This window comes from Diabrotica virgifera, chromosome 3, assembly GCF_917563875.1.
Source record: "Diabrotica virgifera virgifera chromosome 3, PGI_DIABVI_V3a".
Taxonomy (NCBI): domain Eukaryota; kingdom Metazoa; phylum Arthropoda; class Insecta; order Coleoptera; family Chrysomelidae; genus Diabrotica; species Diabrotica virgifera.
Genome location: NC_065445.1, coordinates 22,889,873 through 22,907,541, shown reverse-complemented (window position 1 = coordinate 22,907,541; position 17,669 = coordinate 22,889,873). Strand labels below are relative to the sequence as shown.

General features: G+C 32.1%; 1 protein-coding gene across 3 annotated transcripts in view; it reads right to left on the bottom strand.

Moving 5' to 3' along the window:
• The window catches only part of LOC114329817 (rho GTPase-activating protein 1), a 57,198-nt gene that overhangs the window by 24,806 nt on the left and 14,723 nt on the right, over positions 1-17,669 (bottom strand). For 2 of the 3 annotated variants that reach the window (XM_028279050.2, XM_028279054.2), the window contains one exon: positions 83-374. In XM_028279050.2, coding sequence (XP_028134851.1) covers positions 83-374 — 292 coding nt within the window. Of the gene's footprint in view, positions 1-82; positions 375-11,505; positions 11,815-17,669 lie in introns of those variants that run through there. The other variant, XM_028279051.2, reaches the window with a different exon arrangement.

Genomic DNA, 17,669 nt, shown 5'->3' with positions numbered 1-17,669 from the left:
ATTAGAAAAAAAATTAAGTGATTTACAACACTTTTTTACAAAACAAAAGCTAAAAAAATTGTAACAACATATTCTCACCTACCTTAACAACAATCCATGATCAATCTCCTTAATTTGAGGCAACTTGCAAGCGTAAACGACAATAATTTTTCTCCCATCTGCATCATCTCCTTTGACATCGACGATCCCGTATCTCGAAATCTCAGAAAACTTTTCGGGAGCAGTATCTCCGACTTCTGGATATGAAGTCGAACAAAACATCAGACTGTCCAAGTTCTCCTCGCAAGCTTCTGCTAGTTCTTCTTCGAAGTTGTCATCCGTGAAGTCTGATATCGGAGAGCCCATGCTATTGGATTCGACCTGGATCATATCAACTGTAAAGAAAGACAGACGTTATATTTTAGATGTAGAAGAAATAAATGGTAATGAGCATAGTGTATCATTGTAGTGAGAATTTTAAAAGTTTCTACCGTCAATACCTTCATTTTCGTAAATAATGTGAAAATTCGGAAAGACAAGTTAATTTAGTCAAATGGGAGATTTTCAGTCAATACTGAAATATGAAAAGGATACTGAATAGCCTGAATAGTTTATGGAAATAACTTACTCTTGGATATGGATTCAAAAATTATCGGCTCTGGCCTATTTATCTTTGTAAATCATTCATCATCATCATCAACCCGTACGCGGCCACTGCTGGACATAGGTTTCCCTCAGTTCTTTCCATCTGTCTCTGTTTTGTGCGGCTTGCATCCAGTTACCGATAACATGCTTCAGATCATCGGCATATCTGGATTGTTGGACTCCACTCGACAATACGTTTTGTCCATCGGTTGTCTGACAATCTAGCGACGTGTCCTGCCCAATTCCACTTTAGCGACGCGATTTTTTAGACAGCATCTGTTGTTTTTGATCTACGACGTATTTCTTCGTTTGGGATTCGGTCTCTCAGGGAGACACCCAACATCTGGCGCTCCATAGCCCTCTGAGTTACACGAATCTTGTTCACTACCTTTTTTGTTAGTGTTAATGTTTCGGCTCCATAAGTGAGTACAGGCAACACACATTGGTCAAAGATTTTCCTTTTGAGGCATATAGTCAAGTCCGATTTAAGTACATAGTTCAGTTTATCAAACGCTGCCCAGGCTAATCCTACGCGATGTGGGAGCTCGCACGTCTAGTTATCTCTTCCCAACCGAATTTCATGTCCCAAGTACTTATAAAATGCAGTCTGCTCAATATCCATTCCATCAACAACAATATTACGATGTAGCACCAGATTAATCATTATTTGCGTCTTGTTGATGTTAATCTTTAGTCCGAACTCTAAGGAAGCGTGATATAATTTGTTCAACATTATTATTGCATCATCCATACGATCGGCTATAAGGACGATGTCATCTGCGAAACTAAAATAACTGAGATTCTCTCCATTTACGTTGATACCATATTCGTTTAGATCTGCCTTCTTAAAAGTGTGTTCTAAAAGGGTTGTAAATAGCTTTGGTGAGATGGTGTCTGCTTGCCGCACTCCTCGCTGTATACAGAATGTATTTGTTTATTGTTCACACAGTCTTACGCTAGCCGTTGACTTTTGGTAGATCATGTTAATCATAATGTAGCGATGGTCTATTCGGCATTCTGTCAATGCTTTTAATATTTTCTGCTGGCTTATGGTATCGAATGCTTTCTCGTAGTCCACGAATATCAGTGACAATAGTTTGTTGTATTCTGCAGACTTCGTTACAGTGTAAGTCATTATATAAAATTAATTCAAACTGCTATTTGCAGTAAAATTATAGTGTAATATCAATAGATTTAAAATACTTGCACAAAACATGATATGTATATTACAAATTAAAAATTACAATAATTAGTAAATAAAATTCTGAAGTTACGTTGATAAAAATATGCTATTCGCGGTGTGCAAGTACTTGGAGGGGATACGAGAAACTATCGTGCCAGAATAGCGGAGAAATCTTGCATCCTTCTTAAATACAGTCGGAAAAAAGAAAGAATACCCATGAACGATCACACCAATCACTTATTTTGTATTTGCTGTCGTTTTCTATAAATAATAAACGTTTGTTATAGAAAAAAAATAGCAAATACAAAATAAGTGATTGATGTGATCGTTCATGGGTATTCTCTCATTTTTCCGACGTAAATCATATTGTCAATTGGAATTGTCAAATTGACGTATATTTCATACCTACTGTCATTGAAGAAGAAAAATGATATGTTGCTCCACAATATTGATATGATACGCAATAATTATATAAAAGTAAATTTAATTAATTGTATTTTGCTTGCAGTACTACATTTTAATAACGAATTTTATTTATTACATACAATTGTTTACCTTTTAATAACATAACCTCGATCTTAATTTTTCTTCTTATAAATTTTTTTGGGCTATGGCCTTGACAACCAGGACTAATATAATTGGCCAATATAATTAAAAGTAAAAAGTAAAAGTAAAAAATTGAAAGAATTTGTTTCAGACTTTAAAGCAATTTCGGACAGGATGTGCACTCTCAGATTAAAAGGTAAATACCAAAAAATAACATTTGTTAATATACATGCACCCTCGGAGGAAAAAGGAATGGATCTGAAAGAGCAATTTTATAGTAAATTAGATGAAGTATATGAGGCTATACCCATAGACCTGGATCCCGCGTAAGAAAGAAAAGTTGATTAATAGCAAGCTGAAAATTTGTTAATAGCTTAACGGTGTCTAGTCGGACAAACTTTGATGCACGGGAACACTGGAACAGGGGAAGTTTAAACTGTGGAGCATGATAAACGTGTCGTCCTGACAAGTTTATGATTGTGAAAAATAGCAAGTTGTTTTTAAGTTTATTCGATAGCCAACGTTATGTAATATATGCGAAAATGTTTGTCCGACAAAAATGTTGGGCATTTTAACGAGTCCGACACGTAGAACATGTAACATCACAGGAATTATGTTGGTGATGAATAGCAGTCTGATTTTTGCATGAGCGTTTAATGAAAGGTTAAAAAAGCAATTGGAAGTTCTGTCCGACAAAATTAATGGGAAGTTTTCGTAGTCGGACATTCTAAACAGGTTTGATATAGACAAAAATGCTGGTGATAAATAGCTTTCCGACAAAGACGAAATTTAATTAAGTAAATTATTCCTTACCAAGAATGACTGTTGTCGGAAAAAATAAGGGGTACATTTTGTAGTCGGACTATTTAAAAAAATAATTTTTGAATTTTCAAGAAGGGGTGATTATTCTATGTCAAAAGTACCTCCAATCAATTACAATCGATATCTTTCGATTTATGTCAACATCATTTAGATACCTCACTGTAATACATTTATAGTAGATCAGGCAAATTATATTACGGATTGAGTGGTCTAGTTATCTTTGTCTGCCGCATGCGCGGGATCGCTTGGTTAAAAGAGATAGATAGACCACCTATCGACTTTTTGCACTGTATTCCCTGTCTACCCTTATGTCTATGAATACATTTCCATTTAAGAAAAACTGTCACTTTTGACAATAATTCATAATAAATTGCAATCGTAACTTCAAATTTAAACTAATCGATTTATTTTGGCAGCAAATTATTTCTTGCCATGTGACATATTAATTACATTATTATTTCATTTGCAGAAAGTTGAGAAAAATTACGTTATACAATTTTAGTAATAATTTATTTAGGTACCCTTTTTCAATCAAGCAAAGCATTATAGCACGAAGAATGATATTCAGTAGAACTTTCACAATTATCTGGCAACTGAACCTCATTGAATTGATGACCAAGTATTTTACTAACTTTGTAAAATGTTCGAAAATTACTCAAAAATGTTCCGTTGAATGGTTTCACTTTTGATTTGGCGACTTAAAATTTAAACTGTTGACACTCAAAAATAGACACAAAACACTCCATAGTTAATATAAATTTTAATTTCCAACACACGTGGCAAACAGAAACTCAGAGACCATGTACTTTCAAATACTACTTTGTATAGCACAAAGTGTCACACTGACAAATGCAGCCTTCTAATACATACTTCTAAGCATAATGTGTCATATTTACGTCTATTCTTATAAGCACCGAAGTTTTAGACTCTTCACATTTTTCAATGTCGTTTACAGGGTTAAGATTTGAGTATGGAAAAAAAATGTATACAACGTTTTTTGTAGGAAATTTTCCGTACTTTCTGATGCGTCTAATTAGAAAACCCTAAGAGATTGCTTTCACATGTTCTCTGACATTTTTTATTGTAATTTTGAGAATATCTAGGACAAACTCCACCCAAGAAAATAATTGTTTTGCAATGTATACATGCATTGATACTTACCTCACTGTTTTTGGAGTGTGCATGTATATAAATGCACATGCAAATATGTGAACATAAATAATAATATACAACTAAAATAGCTTTATCAATATGTGACTAAGTCATTCTGAAAAAATGTTTTTTATTTATTTCCTTCGATTTGCCCAAACTTTTTGTCCGACATATAACTTTTTGCGTTACAAAATATAATTTGTACATAAACAAATCAAAATTAGCTTGCTATTTATCACCAACATTTTTGTCTATATCTTACATGTTTAGAATGTCCGACTAGGAAAATTTCCCATTCATTTTGTCAGACAGAACTTCCAATTGCTTTTTTAACCTTTCATTAAACTCTCATGGAAAAATCAGACTGCTATTCATCACCAACATAGTTCCTGTGATGTGACATGTTCTACGTGTCGGACTCGTTAAAATGCCCAACCTTTTTGTCGGACAAACATTTTTTCATATATTATATAACGTTGGCTATTGAATAAACTTAAAAACAACTTGCTATTTTTCACCATCATAAACTTGTCAGGACGACACGTTTATCATGCTCCACCGTTAAAACTTCCCCTGTTTCAGTGTTCCCGTGCATCAATGTTTGTCCGACTAGACACCGTTAAGCTATTAACAAATTTTCAGCTTGCTATTAATCAACATTTTTTTCTTACGCGGGATCCAGGTCTACCAGGTATGATATGAAAATCATTCTAGGAGACGCTAATGCCAAAATAGGCAGAGAAGAAATATTAATGCCCACTATAGGCAAGCACAGTTTACATCCAGAGACTAACGAAAATGGATATTTCCTGGTAGATTTTGCCAAAGAAAAGGGACTTATAATAAAAAGTACGTACCACCAACGAAAGGACATTTATAAGGGAACATGGAAATCTCCAGACGGCCGTACAGTCAACCAGATCGACCATGTTTTAATTGAGAAAAACGAAGAACACTGCATAACAAAGGTGAGAATATATAGAGGACCTGATATGGACTCAGACCACTATTTGGTCGGAATATGGATGAAACAATTAGTACCAACTCTTCGAAACAAAAAGAGATTAAAATACGAAAGAAACAAACCAATTAGATTACAGACAGAATGTGAGCAAACGTTGTATGGACAAATTATTAACAACAAATTAGAGAGCATAGTGGATGAAAGGAATGTAGAATGCATGTGGGGAACATTAAAAGATGTAATTAAAGAAGCAGCAAATATTTCCAGCACCAATGACAACACAAAGAAAAAACAAAAAGAATGGTTTGATGAAGAATGTGAACAATCATTGGAAGAACGGGCCAAGCTACGATTAAAAATGATAACTCAAGGAACAAGAGAAGCGCAGGAAAATTACACTAAACAAAGAAATAGAACCAAAAAAATACTACGAGAAAAAAAAGGAAACATTATGAAGCTAAACTGAAAAATATAGAGGAAAGCTACAAAAATAATCAAATAAGGAACCTGTACCAAAGGATAAAAAATGAGAAACGAGGGCACCAACCGAAAACTGTACATTATAAAGACAAAAATGGAGAAATGATTATGGGTGAACCAGAGATATTAGAACGCTGGAAGCAGTACTTTGATGAGCTTCTAAATGGACCTGAAAAGACAGACGATAATAACGAGGAAACAGAGGATCTAGTAAATGAAATACAAAATCAACAGGGTAAGAGCAGGCTCCGACTATAAGCGAAATTCAGAATATCATCGATAAATTAAAAATGAACAAAAGCCCAGGAAGCGACGGCATAACGGCTGAAATGATTAAATTTGGAGGAAATCAGTTAGTAGAGAAAATCCATAAACTAATTAATAATATATGGGAACAAGAAATACTACCTGAGGAATGGACAGAAGCAATACTGTGTCCTATTCACAAAAAAGGAAATATGGCTGATTGTCAGAATTATCGAGGCATAGCGCTGCTAAACATAACGTATAAAATATTGGCTATGCATATTAAAAACAGATTAACAACGAAGGTTGATAAAAGCATAGGAGAATATCAAAGTGGGTTCAGAAAAGGCAGAAGTACTGTGGATCAAGTCTTCACACTACGAGAAATACAGGCTGAAAGTTACGAATATAATAAAGACACCATGGTTCTTTTCATTGACTTTAAACAGGCTTTCGATCGAGTGAAAAGAAGCGAGTTATTCACAGCATTGCAAGACATGGACGTTTCTCCAAAGCTTATTAGAATTATAAAATTAACTCTCCAAAGAACAATGAATAAAGTCAAGATAAACAATACTATAACAGAAAGCTTTGAGGTCAAACAAGGAGTGCGGCAGGGTGATCCATTATCGTCTATAATGTTTAGCATATTACTAGAAAAGGTTATACAGGAAGCAAACATTAATAGAACAGGTCTGATCTACCACAAAAAACATCAGTGCTTGGCATTCGCAGACGATTTGGTAATCTTGGCTAGGAGCAAAATAGAACTTATCGAAAAAGTCATGAAACTCGATTGTATATAAATGAAGCAAAAACAAAGTATATGGAATGGACAAATAAGCAATTCGTTCGGGGGCAATACATAACAATGACAACAGCGAAGGGAACACAGTATAAATTCGAAGAAGTTGAGAGATTTGAGTACTTAGGAACTGTCTTCACAAGAGATCCTAACTGTGGAGAAGAAATACAAAAGAGAATTATGTCGGGCAACAGCGGTATATTTGCTCTTAATGGGTTGTTAAGAAGTAAAAATATATCACGAAGAGCAAAACTAAGAACTTACAAGACCGTAATAAGGCCGATAGTAACGTATGCTTCTGAAACATGGGTCACAACAAAAAAACATCAAGAGTTGTTATTAGTTTGGGAGAGGAAAATACTGCGCAAAATCTTCGGTGGGAAAAACTTAAATGGACAATGGGTAAGAAGAACAAATAAGGAACTAACTGAGCTCTATCAAGATCCTAACATACTAGCAGTAATTAAGGCGCAAAGACTTAGATGGTTGGGCCATGTGCAGAGGATGATTCCATCTAGAATTCCCAGAATGGTACTATCTAGTGCATTGGCAGGGAAAAGACGAAGAGGAAGACCGAGGTCACGATGGAGTAATGGAGTTAGAGAAGATATGAGAAGAATTAACGTAAGGAACTGGGAAAGAAAAGCGACTGACAAAAGGGAGTGGAAAAGAATAGTACATCAAGCTTGGGCCTACTAGGCTCGTAGTGCTTACATATTATTATTATAATTAAAAGTGCGAAAAAAGTTGCTGAGCTATGAAACCAGGTGTCGCTTTTCCGAACTTGCACGGTCCCAATAATTCAACAAAATTAAAAAACATTTTTAACACACTCTCCTATTTTATTAGCGAGTATGTCTCCACATAGCTGGATCGCATATTCTTTAAAATGTTTTGATAAACTTTGTATATTTATGTTAGTATATGTTTGAAATTGTTGTAAAATTTCAATAAAATTAAAAATTTATGGGTGCATGGGAATATAGTCGTATTAAAAGTTCATTCCACAAACTGGGTGGATAAACGGGATCTGCAGAAATTTAATTGGGCAGTATTTTCCTTTAAAAAAATTTTGCTTTTAACACTAGCACTTACTATCTGTCTGTCTCGCTATTCAAATTTCTTTCATGAGTATGTTGCATTTTACTGGGCACAATTAATTTTTTGAACCCACGGTATACAGATTGCAATGCAAATTATATTTTTAAATAACTAATGTTCGAGGTTTCGATTTCTACTCCGGAAATCGTCCTCAAAAACGATTATTTAAAAAAAATTCATCGAAGATGTGACACATCTTCGCAGATTTTTTTTGCACATGACAAGTTCAGTTTGTTGTCGATTTAGCATAATTAACAGTACGACAAATTGAGAATAGGATTATGTATTATTACCAGCTCGAAACTATTTATTATTACAACCTCGATTTGGGCTTCGAAACGTTAATACAATCATTTTTTTGGTAAAATTGTGGCTTATTTCCCATTAAAAATAGTTGATTATAAAAATGCCACAAGGAAATAGCTTCAGAACTTAATTTTGCAATAACATACGACAGAAAATAATGAAGATTGGACAATTCTGAGTATGCCAAATGATAGTAGAAGACTGATAGTATCAAAATGTATTAAAAAAGATAAAAATTAATCAATATAATCAAAAATCCTAATGCCAAATTATTGAATTTTTGTAGTTTATTAACATTTAGAACAACTTTACAAACATTGTCCGTAGGAACGATCTTTTTATATAGAGTGTCCCAAAAGTAGTGGAACGGTCGAATATTTCGCGAACTAAACATCGGATCGAAAAACTGAAAAATACGTGTTCAATCATTTTCTAAAATCTATCCAATGACACCAAACACCAATCCTCACTACACCCCTGGAGGTGGGGTGGGGGGTGACTTTAAAATCTTAAATGAAAACCCCCAGTTTTTCTTGCAAATTTGGATTCGTTACGTAAAAGTAGGCAACTTTTATTGAAGACGTTTTTTCGAATTGTGGATAGATGGCGCTATAATTGGGAAAAACGATTTATCCTGATACCATATGTAAATTATAGAAACGGTCTAATATCTCACGAAATACACTTCCAAATGAGACACCAAAAAATAGATTTTTAATCTTTTTTGAAAACCGATCGAACAACACCAAACATGACCCTCCAACCCACCCCCTGGATGTGTGGTGGGGGTAACTTTAAAATCTTAAATAGTAGATTACCCCCACTTTTTAGTGCAGATTCGGATTCGTCATAAAAAATTAAGCAACATTTATTCGAAACATTTTTTCAAATTTCTGATAGATGGCGCTAATAAATCGAATTTTTCCAATTAAGGCGCCATCTATTAACAATTCTAAAAAATGTTTTGAATAAATGTTACTTAATTTTTCATGACGGATCCGAATCTGTAATAAAAAGTGGAGGTTGCTATTTAAGATTTTAAAGTTACCCCCCACCCCACATTCAGGGGGTGGGTTGGAGGGTCATGTTTGGTGTTATTCGATAGGTTTTCGAAAAAGACTAAAAATCTGTTTTTTAGTTTCTCATTTGGAAGTGTATTTCGTGAGATATTAGACCGTTTCTATAATTTACCTATGGTATCAGGATAAATCGTTTTTCCCAATTATAGCGCCATCTATCCACAGTTCGAAAAAATGTCTTGAATAAAAGTTGCTTACTTTTATGTAACAAATTAAAATCTGCAAGAAAAACTGGGGGTTTCCATTTGAGATTTTAAAGTTACCCCCCACCCCACCTCCAGGGGGTGTAGTGGGGGTTGGTGTTTGGTGTCATTGGATAGATTTTTGAAAATTATTGAACACTTATTTTTCAGTTTTTCGATCCGATGTTTAGTTCGCGAAATATTCGACCGTTCCACTACCTTTGGGACACCCTGTATATTCGAAAAACTAGTATTTTAACACGAATTTTCAAATAAAAAAATTTAGCCTGGGTTCATTAGGGACAAAGTTGGCTTAGCCATGTGTTTTTTTTAATTCACAGCTAATTTGTTTATAATAATTAAGGAATTTCATTGATGACATTTTAATGTAATGGGATTTGTATTTTTTGTTAAAAAATTTGCATAAACATTGTATCTTCACAGCACCCTCTACGATTTTTCAAAATTGTAGTTCAAACTCTTACTAGGTGGAAACTACAAATCCACCGAGTTAAAATACCGAAAAAGCAATTTCAAACTAATACAATTTTCTGTACCTCCGGATCAACTCAATGGATTTTCATCTTTCTTTTTTTAATTTGTATGTAATTTTTATGTACATTACACATATGCAATTTGTTTATAAATTTATTGATTAATAATCAGTCTAATTTGTTGAAACAATTCTTGAAAAAATATTTTTTTACAAAAATCTATTTTTTTAATCATAGTATCATTAATGATCATACAAAAAGTTAAAGTTCACTTTAATAAATCAATTATTTTTATTAGATAATTATTTATTGAAGATAATTATTTATTTATTAAAGTATACCTTAACTTGTTCTATGATTAATAATGATAGTCTGATTAAAAACATGGATTTTTGGGAAAAACTTATTTTTTCAAAAATTGTTTAAACAAATTAGACTGTTTATTAATTAATAAATGTCAAATTGCAAACAGACAAATTACATAATATTTGCAGTGTACACAAAAATTACATACAAATTAAAAAAAGAAAGATCAAAATATATTCAGTAGATCCCGAGATATAGAAAATGATAGTAGTTTTAAGTTGCCTTTTTTAGATTTTGAACTCGTGCATTTGTCGGCTCCCAGCTCCCCCTTCACTTACCACGATTAGTCACCAACTGTATGTATGTGACTATTTGAATATGTAAAATGATTTTTTCTACTGACAATATTTTTAAGGTTGTTTCAAAAATTTCAAAAATTTGGCATTAGTATTTTTGACTATATCAGATAATTTTTTATCTTTTTTTAGTACATTTTGATAGTATCACTATTCTACTTTCATTTGACATACGCAGAATCGCCTTATCTTCATTATTTTCTGTCTTATGTTATTGCAAAATAAAGATCTCTGGGATAAACAAATAGAATAACTTTTAAACTAATTAATGGATCGGTCTCAAATTTTGAGGGTTTGTTATGTACCCCAATACACAACTTTTGGGTGAAACACTAAAGTTCTAAAATAGTTTTAGTAAAAGTTATTAACAAATAACGATTTTTACTTATTTTGCAGTTTGTGTAGCAACAAATTAACTTTTTAACTTTCAAAAATCGGCATTTTGAAGGTTTTTCAATGTTCTAAAAAATTAAATTTTCTAGTTTTATGTCAACTGTTTAGCTTTTGAATGGTGTGCAAAAAATCGAAAAAATCGCGTTTTTTGAACTAAATTGTTAATAATTAAAAAACGGGCGCGAACTTTAGGCAGGAAACAGGTAGGTTTTCTTCCTATAGGTCTACAATAACTAAAAAAAGTAGTCAGCTACCTGGATCTTTGAGTAACCCGAACATGGTCTATTTCTAGCTTATTGCGCTGGAGCAGCTAGTAATACAGGACATTTTTAAGATTGCTAATAAACTTTTCAACGTCATATCAACAATTGAAATAAAAAATATTATTCCATACGAAAAAATTATGCTCTATTACTTTAGTAATTAAAAATTGTTTCGACTAATGTTTGATAAAAGCTTTGCTTACATTATATCTTTGTTTTATCCTCACCATATTATAAATCGAACCCGTAAAAATTGATTTAAACTTTAGTTTGTAGGTAATCGACTGCACTTAAAAACAAGTTGACGTGCACTTTTAGTAGCACAATACAGTTAAAATCGAACAATGCCTTTATGCTGACACTGCTCTGTTTTACTGTTTCAAAATAGTTTTATCGTTTTGCACAATGCACTGTCACGTCTACACAAATACTGACTTTTTTAGGATCGTTGATTATTTCCGATCGTTAATTCTATTAAAACGCTACCAAGTTGTAAAAACTGCTACTTTTATCATTGTTTATCTACCGTTTTTTAAGTACATACTTACAACACTTTACAATATATAGCGGTACTATCTAGAAAATTTACGAAACAAAAAATCCACATACTTTCTCTTATCTACATCTACCTGTATACTCTAGGCCAGTATATTATAAGCTCGTATGCAAAAAGAGGTCTCTATTCCCGAGAAGAAAGTGTTTCTCGGGACTTTGGAATAATCTAGGCATCTATACTAAATTTACAATCAAGATCCAGTAGAAATAAACAAACCAACATACGTTAAATGCTCTAGGAGCACTCCCGAATCATAATTTATTTATTGTTATGATCTACTTTATCTATTTATTTAGATTGATTAGGAAATTCTTAATTTAATTGATTATTAAATTATCTTATGTAAAAACTTAACTAAATTCAAATTAAATTTTCCAATCAATTTTATTCTCAGGGCTAATTTTGTATTTGATACAATACCTGTGATCTGTGGCTTCTAGTATTTCTAGTTGCTTACTTCTTCCAGGGTGGAAATAAGCCGTGTACATATGATTCAAAAAATACTAAAATTTTAACTTTGTTGCAACAATCTCTAACTTAATAAATTAAACTCTAACTCTAATATCTCCTTGTTTTGACAAAAAAAATTATTTAATTAATTTCTTATTTACTCATAAGAGATTGAATGAATTTTACTTTTCTTTTTTTGAATTGATTTCTCAAATTTGAAATGACTAACTGCGTTAAAAAAATTGTTCAATAAACAAATAAACAAATATGGTTTTGATATAAACAAATTTTCTCCATTCCGACAAATGATTTGACTAACCTTTTGTTTCTTCACTCCTTCGTTTTCTGGATTGCGCCGTCCTTGATTCTCCCAACACGTACTCTCTGGATGTTGCGAAAAAGTCCCTCTCGTCAAAACTGCTTCCAAGAAAAACACACAGGACTTGCTCGAATTCTATTACTCAGTTTTCCTTAATCAAGTATATTTAAATGGGAAATAAGCCACAATTTTACCTAAAAATGATTTTATTAACGTTTCGACGCCCAAGTCGGGTGTATGAATGAACTATCTTTTAGTAAAGTCGTCCCAGGAACGCAACTCATCAATATTGGCAATATCATTTTAAAGTCGTCTACTTTAAAATGTATAATACGTGTCTGAATTGCCGATATAAATGAGTCAGATTAAATAAATTATTAGAAGAATTTTTTACTAAGCAACAACATTTTTGTTTATTTAGTATTATTTTGTATTTTGACAACGACACCCGACTTGGGCGTCGAAACGTTAATAAAATCATTTTTAGGTAAAATTGTGGCTTATTTCTAATTTGAATATACTTGATTACAAAAATGCCACAAGAAAATAGCTTCAGAACAACATCAGTTTTCCTTGCTGGATATCTTGTGCACAGAAAGATAATAATCAGCTACTCGTTCTAGACAAAACAAAGGAATCTCCCTCGGACCAGGAAAATTAACTCTTCAACCGGTCGACAATTTGGTTTCAACTTGATTCTGCTCGCAAAGGCTGATCACTCCACTCTACACTGATTACTCACTTTATAAAAACTCGACTGCCTTCTATCGATGTTCATTCCACAGTGCCTTATTTCTCTCTCCAATTCAGACTCCAACATTCATTATCCCTTCTCCCAATATTTTCCGTCCAATCAACAACAACCTCTCTCAAACCATTCATTTCTTAATAAACCAAATATTCTTCCACATAACTTTTCCAATTTGTCAAATTTCAAGAAATATCATAATTAGTTCTTTTCTACTTTCTACTTTTACATCTAAAAACTAATACAATTTGTTTACCAAATTAAAAACCTTCCCGGAAAGATCTTAAAAACGTTATTGTTCCCGTCAACGCTCTGTCCACTTTCTAATCACCGAATTGTTTGTTAATGTCCCGTCCATTTCGTCGAATCATTATCACTAATCGTTTTCACTTTTCCGAAACACTTGTTTAATAGCAAAATTAAATTCTATACAATTTTGGTCATATACAGGGTGATGAAAAACTATGATCTTATGGTCTTTGATATAAATTTAATTTTTTTTTTAATTTCTTAAAAAAAACAATTCTACAACAATATATACAGTGGAACCCCAATAAGTCGGCCTCCGATAGCCCGAACCGATTTTCATCAGACAAAACAAACATTTTTTCACTTTGACTGAGTTTTTACCAAGAAATAAACAATACTGTATACAACTGTACGTAATTTAGATATACTGTGCATACGTATTTCATGTTTTTGAAATTATAATGGAGTTTATCTGTAAGTATAGAGAGTTATCTGTAAGTATAGAGAGTAACGCTATTTTACTGTATACTTTACATGTTATTTATAACGTTACCGTATTCTCATAGAGTTACTTGATAACTCTCGTATATTACCCGCCTTTTATTAATTTTTACCATATTCTCCGGCTAACCCGGATTTTCGATAACCCGGATCGGCCGCGGTCCCGATTATTCCGACCTATCGAGCTTCCACCGTACATTGTAAATTATGATTCGGGAGTGCTCCTAGTAGCATTTAACGTGTCTTAGTTTGTTTATTTCTACTGCATCTTGATTGTAAATTTAGTATAGAAGTTATTTAAAGTATATGTCACAAATTTGCGACTGTTTTGGATTATCGCTAGACACTGGACAACTAATGATCCACTCTGCTGCACAGAATAAAAAGTACGAAAGTAAATTGCTTTCAACGATTGTTATTGTGAAAGTGAGAACCGTTCAACAGCTTCCCCTATTTTGTAGATTACTCTGCGATTCAAAAACATATTCCGGCATGCATCACTCTACGATTGACTACTATGACAGACAAACAAGAAGACAAATTGACAGGAGGAAAACTTTAAACGCGTTTTTCTTAAAACTGGACCTTTCAAAGGCTGTTGAGATATTTTTTGTTTTATGCTTATTTTTTGTTCAACAATAATAAATATATTGATTTTCGCCCAATTTTACACAAAATTTCGTTATTTTGAATTCTGAGTGATACCAAAAAGTCAAAGATTGTTAAAACCAAAAAAACGTTATCTCGAGAAACTCATAAGCTAATAAAAGCCGTTGCTGGCTTATTTTTCGATATTTTGCCTTGATATATATTTTTAATATTCTTTATTTAATACACTGAATATGTTTATTTCATTTAAAAATAAAATAATTTTACCATAGTTTCATTCTAAACATAAAAAAACTGCATTTTAATGTAAAACTGTGGCTTATTCCCACTAAAAGTACTAAAATGCATATTTCGTAAGATGTTAGTACAGTCCAGGCTGTATGCTCGCCCCCGATAGGTAAATTATTACGATTACATTCTTTTGCACAAACTTACTCAAAAAGAGGTCCTTATAACAAATCCACAGGGTACCAGACGCTATCGCGGTCGGAAATTTGTTTAAGCAATTTTTTAAACAAATTTAAAAAGAATCAATTTTTTACTTCGAACAAACGTTTTTTAAATTGCAAGATGAAGTACATAGTTTTCAATCCTAATAGCAACATTAATAATATTTAAAAATATTAAAATATTACTAAAAGATTTTTAAATTGAAAGGCTTCTAAGGCTTCTAAAATTTGCAAGCCAGATGGATGCTGAAGCGAAGAAGACAAGAGGGAATTCAAAAAACTTACAATTCATGACCCCGACTGTTCAGCTGGTAAATTCCAACAGAAAATGGACCTAGTTACTCAAAGAAGTAACGACCAATATAAAAATAAAATAAAAAATCCATTTTTATTCAGTTGCAATGCGAAGGCAAAACAATCTTATTTTTCAATTAGAATACGGAGCGCAGTCCAGCCCTCTGAATCTACGTTTTTTGGACTCTTGTTGGAGTCTCATAATAAAAGATTTTTAGTAATATTTTAATATTTTTAAAAATTATTAATGTTGCTATTTAGACCAGGCCGCATCTGTAAAAATATTGGTACATTTGGACGTTGAGAGGTGACTCAAATTTTTTTGCAGAAATAATAATATTTGATTTATCCGCCCTCTCAAAAAGGTCCGGAACATTGTTTAAATAATCAAAATGTCAAAAAATGAAGGAAAAAATCGATTTTTTTCTTCGTTTTTTGATTATACCTTTAAAACTATTCATTTTCGAGAAAAGTTGTATTGACATAAAAGTTGCGTAATTAAATTTGCTACAATATAGAATTGGTTAAATATTTAAAAAATAGTCGCCCTTGTTGCAAAATAGCAATAAGTGCGAAAAAACCATACAAAAACAAGTATTCGCATTTTACGTTTTTTAACCATTTATGCTACACTTAGCACCTTCATATTTCACCTAGAAAAACTTTATGATACAGTTAATCAATACTGTAAATTTTATTAATATTGGTTCAATAGATTTTGCAAAATAAATTTTACAATCCAGCTTTCGCAAAAAAAAATCATTTTTTCAAAATGTTACAGGACTGAAACTAAAGCAGATAGCAAGTCGAATTTTTTTGCATGTAGAAGTGTACTGTACCTTTCATTTGCAATTTGTAAAATTAAAATCGATTAACCACCACGGCGTCAGGATTTTTTTTTAAATAAACATTAATTATTGGTGCTGCGCGCAGGACAGCGGATAGTTTGTTCTGATTGGGCATTCCAATGACCTTTGATAATGATTGCTACATTTTAATTTTTATTACATTTCGATATAAATAAACAAATTTGTTTATTGCAAAATAAAAACACATACTCTATCCTTTGAAATAACACTTTTTTTAGCAAAAACTTTCTTTGTTCATATATTTTAACTTAGAGAATAAAAGTTTATTATTTTTAAACATATGCAATTGTTTAAACAATATTTCACAAACAATAATAAAATTAGTTTGATTTCTGTGGAATTAAAATATTAAAATACAACAAAATATAGAGTAAGAAAATAATATATTAGATAAAGATTGGAAGAAATTTTGGTGGAAATCAACTTGTGTGAATCGAACACCGCTGTCCTGCGCGTAGCACCAAAAATTAATAATGTTTATTTAAAAAATTTCCTGACGCTGTGGTAATTAATCGATTTTAATTTTGCAAATTGAAAATGAAAGGTACAGTACACTTCTATATGCAAAAAAAAATTCAACTTGCTCTCTGCTTTATTTTCAGTCCTGTAACATTTTGAAAAAATGAATTTTTTTTGCGAAAGCTGGATTGCAAAATTTATTTTGCAAAATTATTGAACCGATCTTAATGAAATTTACAGTATTGTTTTACTGTATCATAAAGTTTTTCTGGGTGAAATATTAAGGTCCTAAGTGTAGCATAAATGGTTGAAAAACGTAAAATGCGAATACTTGCTTTTGTATGGTTTTTTCGCAATTATTGCTATTTTGCAACAAGGGTGACTATTTTTTAAATTTTTAACCAACTCTATATTGTAGGAAATTTAATTACGCAACTTTTATGTCAGTACATCTTTTCTCGGAAATGAATACTTTTAAAGATATAATCAAAAAACGAAGAAAAAAATCGAAGTTTTCCTTCATTTTTTGACACTTTGATTATTTAAACAATGTTCCGGACCTTTTTGAGAGGGAGGATAACTCAAATATTATTATTTGAGTTATTTTCAAGCAATTTCTGCAAAAAATTTGAGTCACCTCTCAACGTCCATCTGAAAACAGATGGGCCCTGGACTAATTAGGATTAAAAACTACTTCATCTTTCAATTGCCAGATGACGCTAGTATACTATATAACTCGGTTAAAATTTATTATTATGAGAGTCAGCAAGTGACCAAATTAAAGTTTATAGCCCCCCTACAAGATCCTGAAGAAATTTTTGTCATTATTTTATTACAAAGCTGTACAAATTATTAACAATGAGC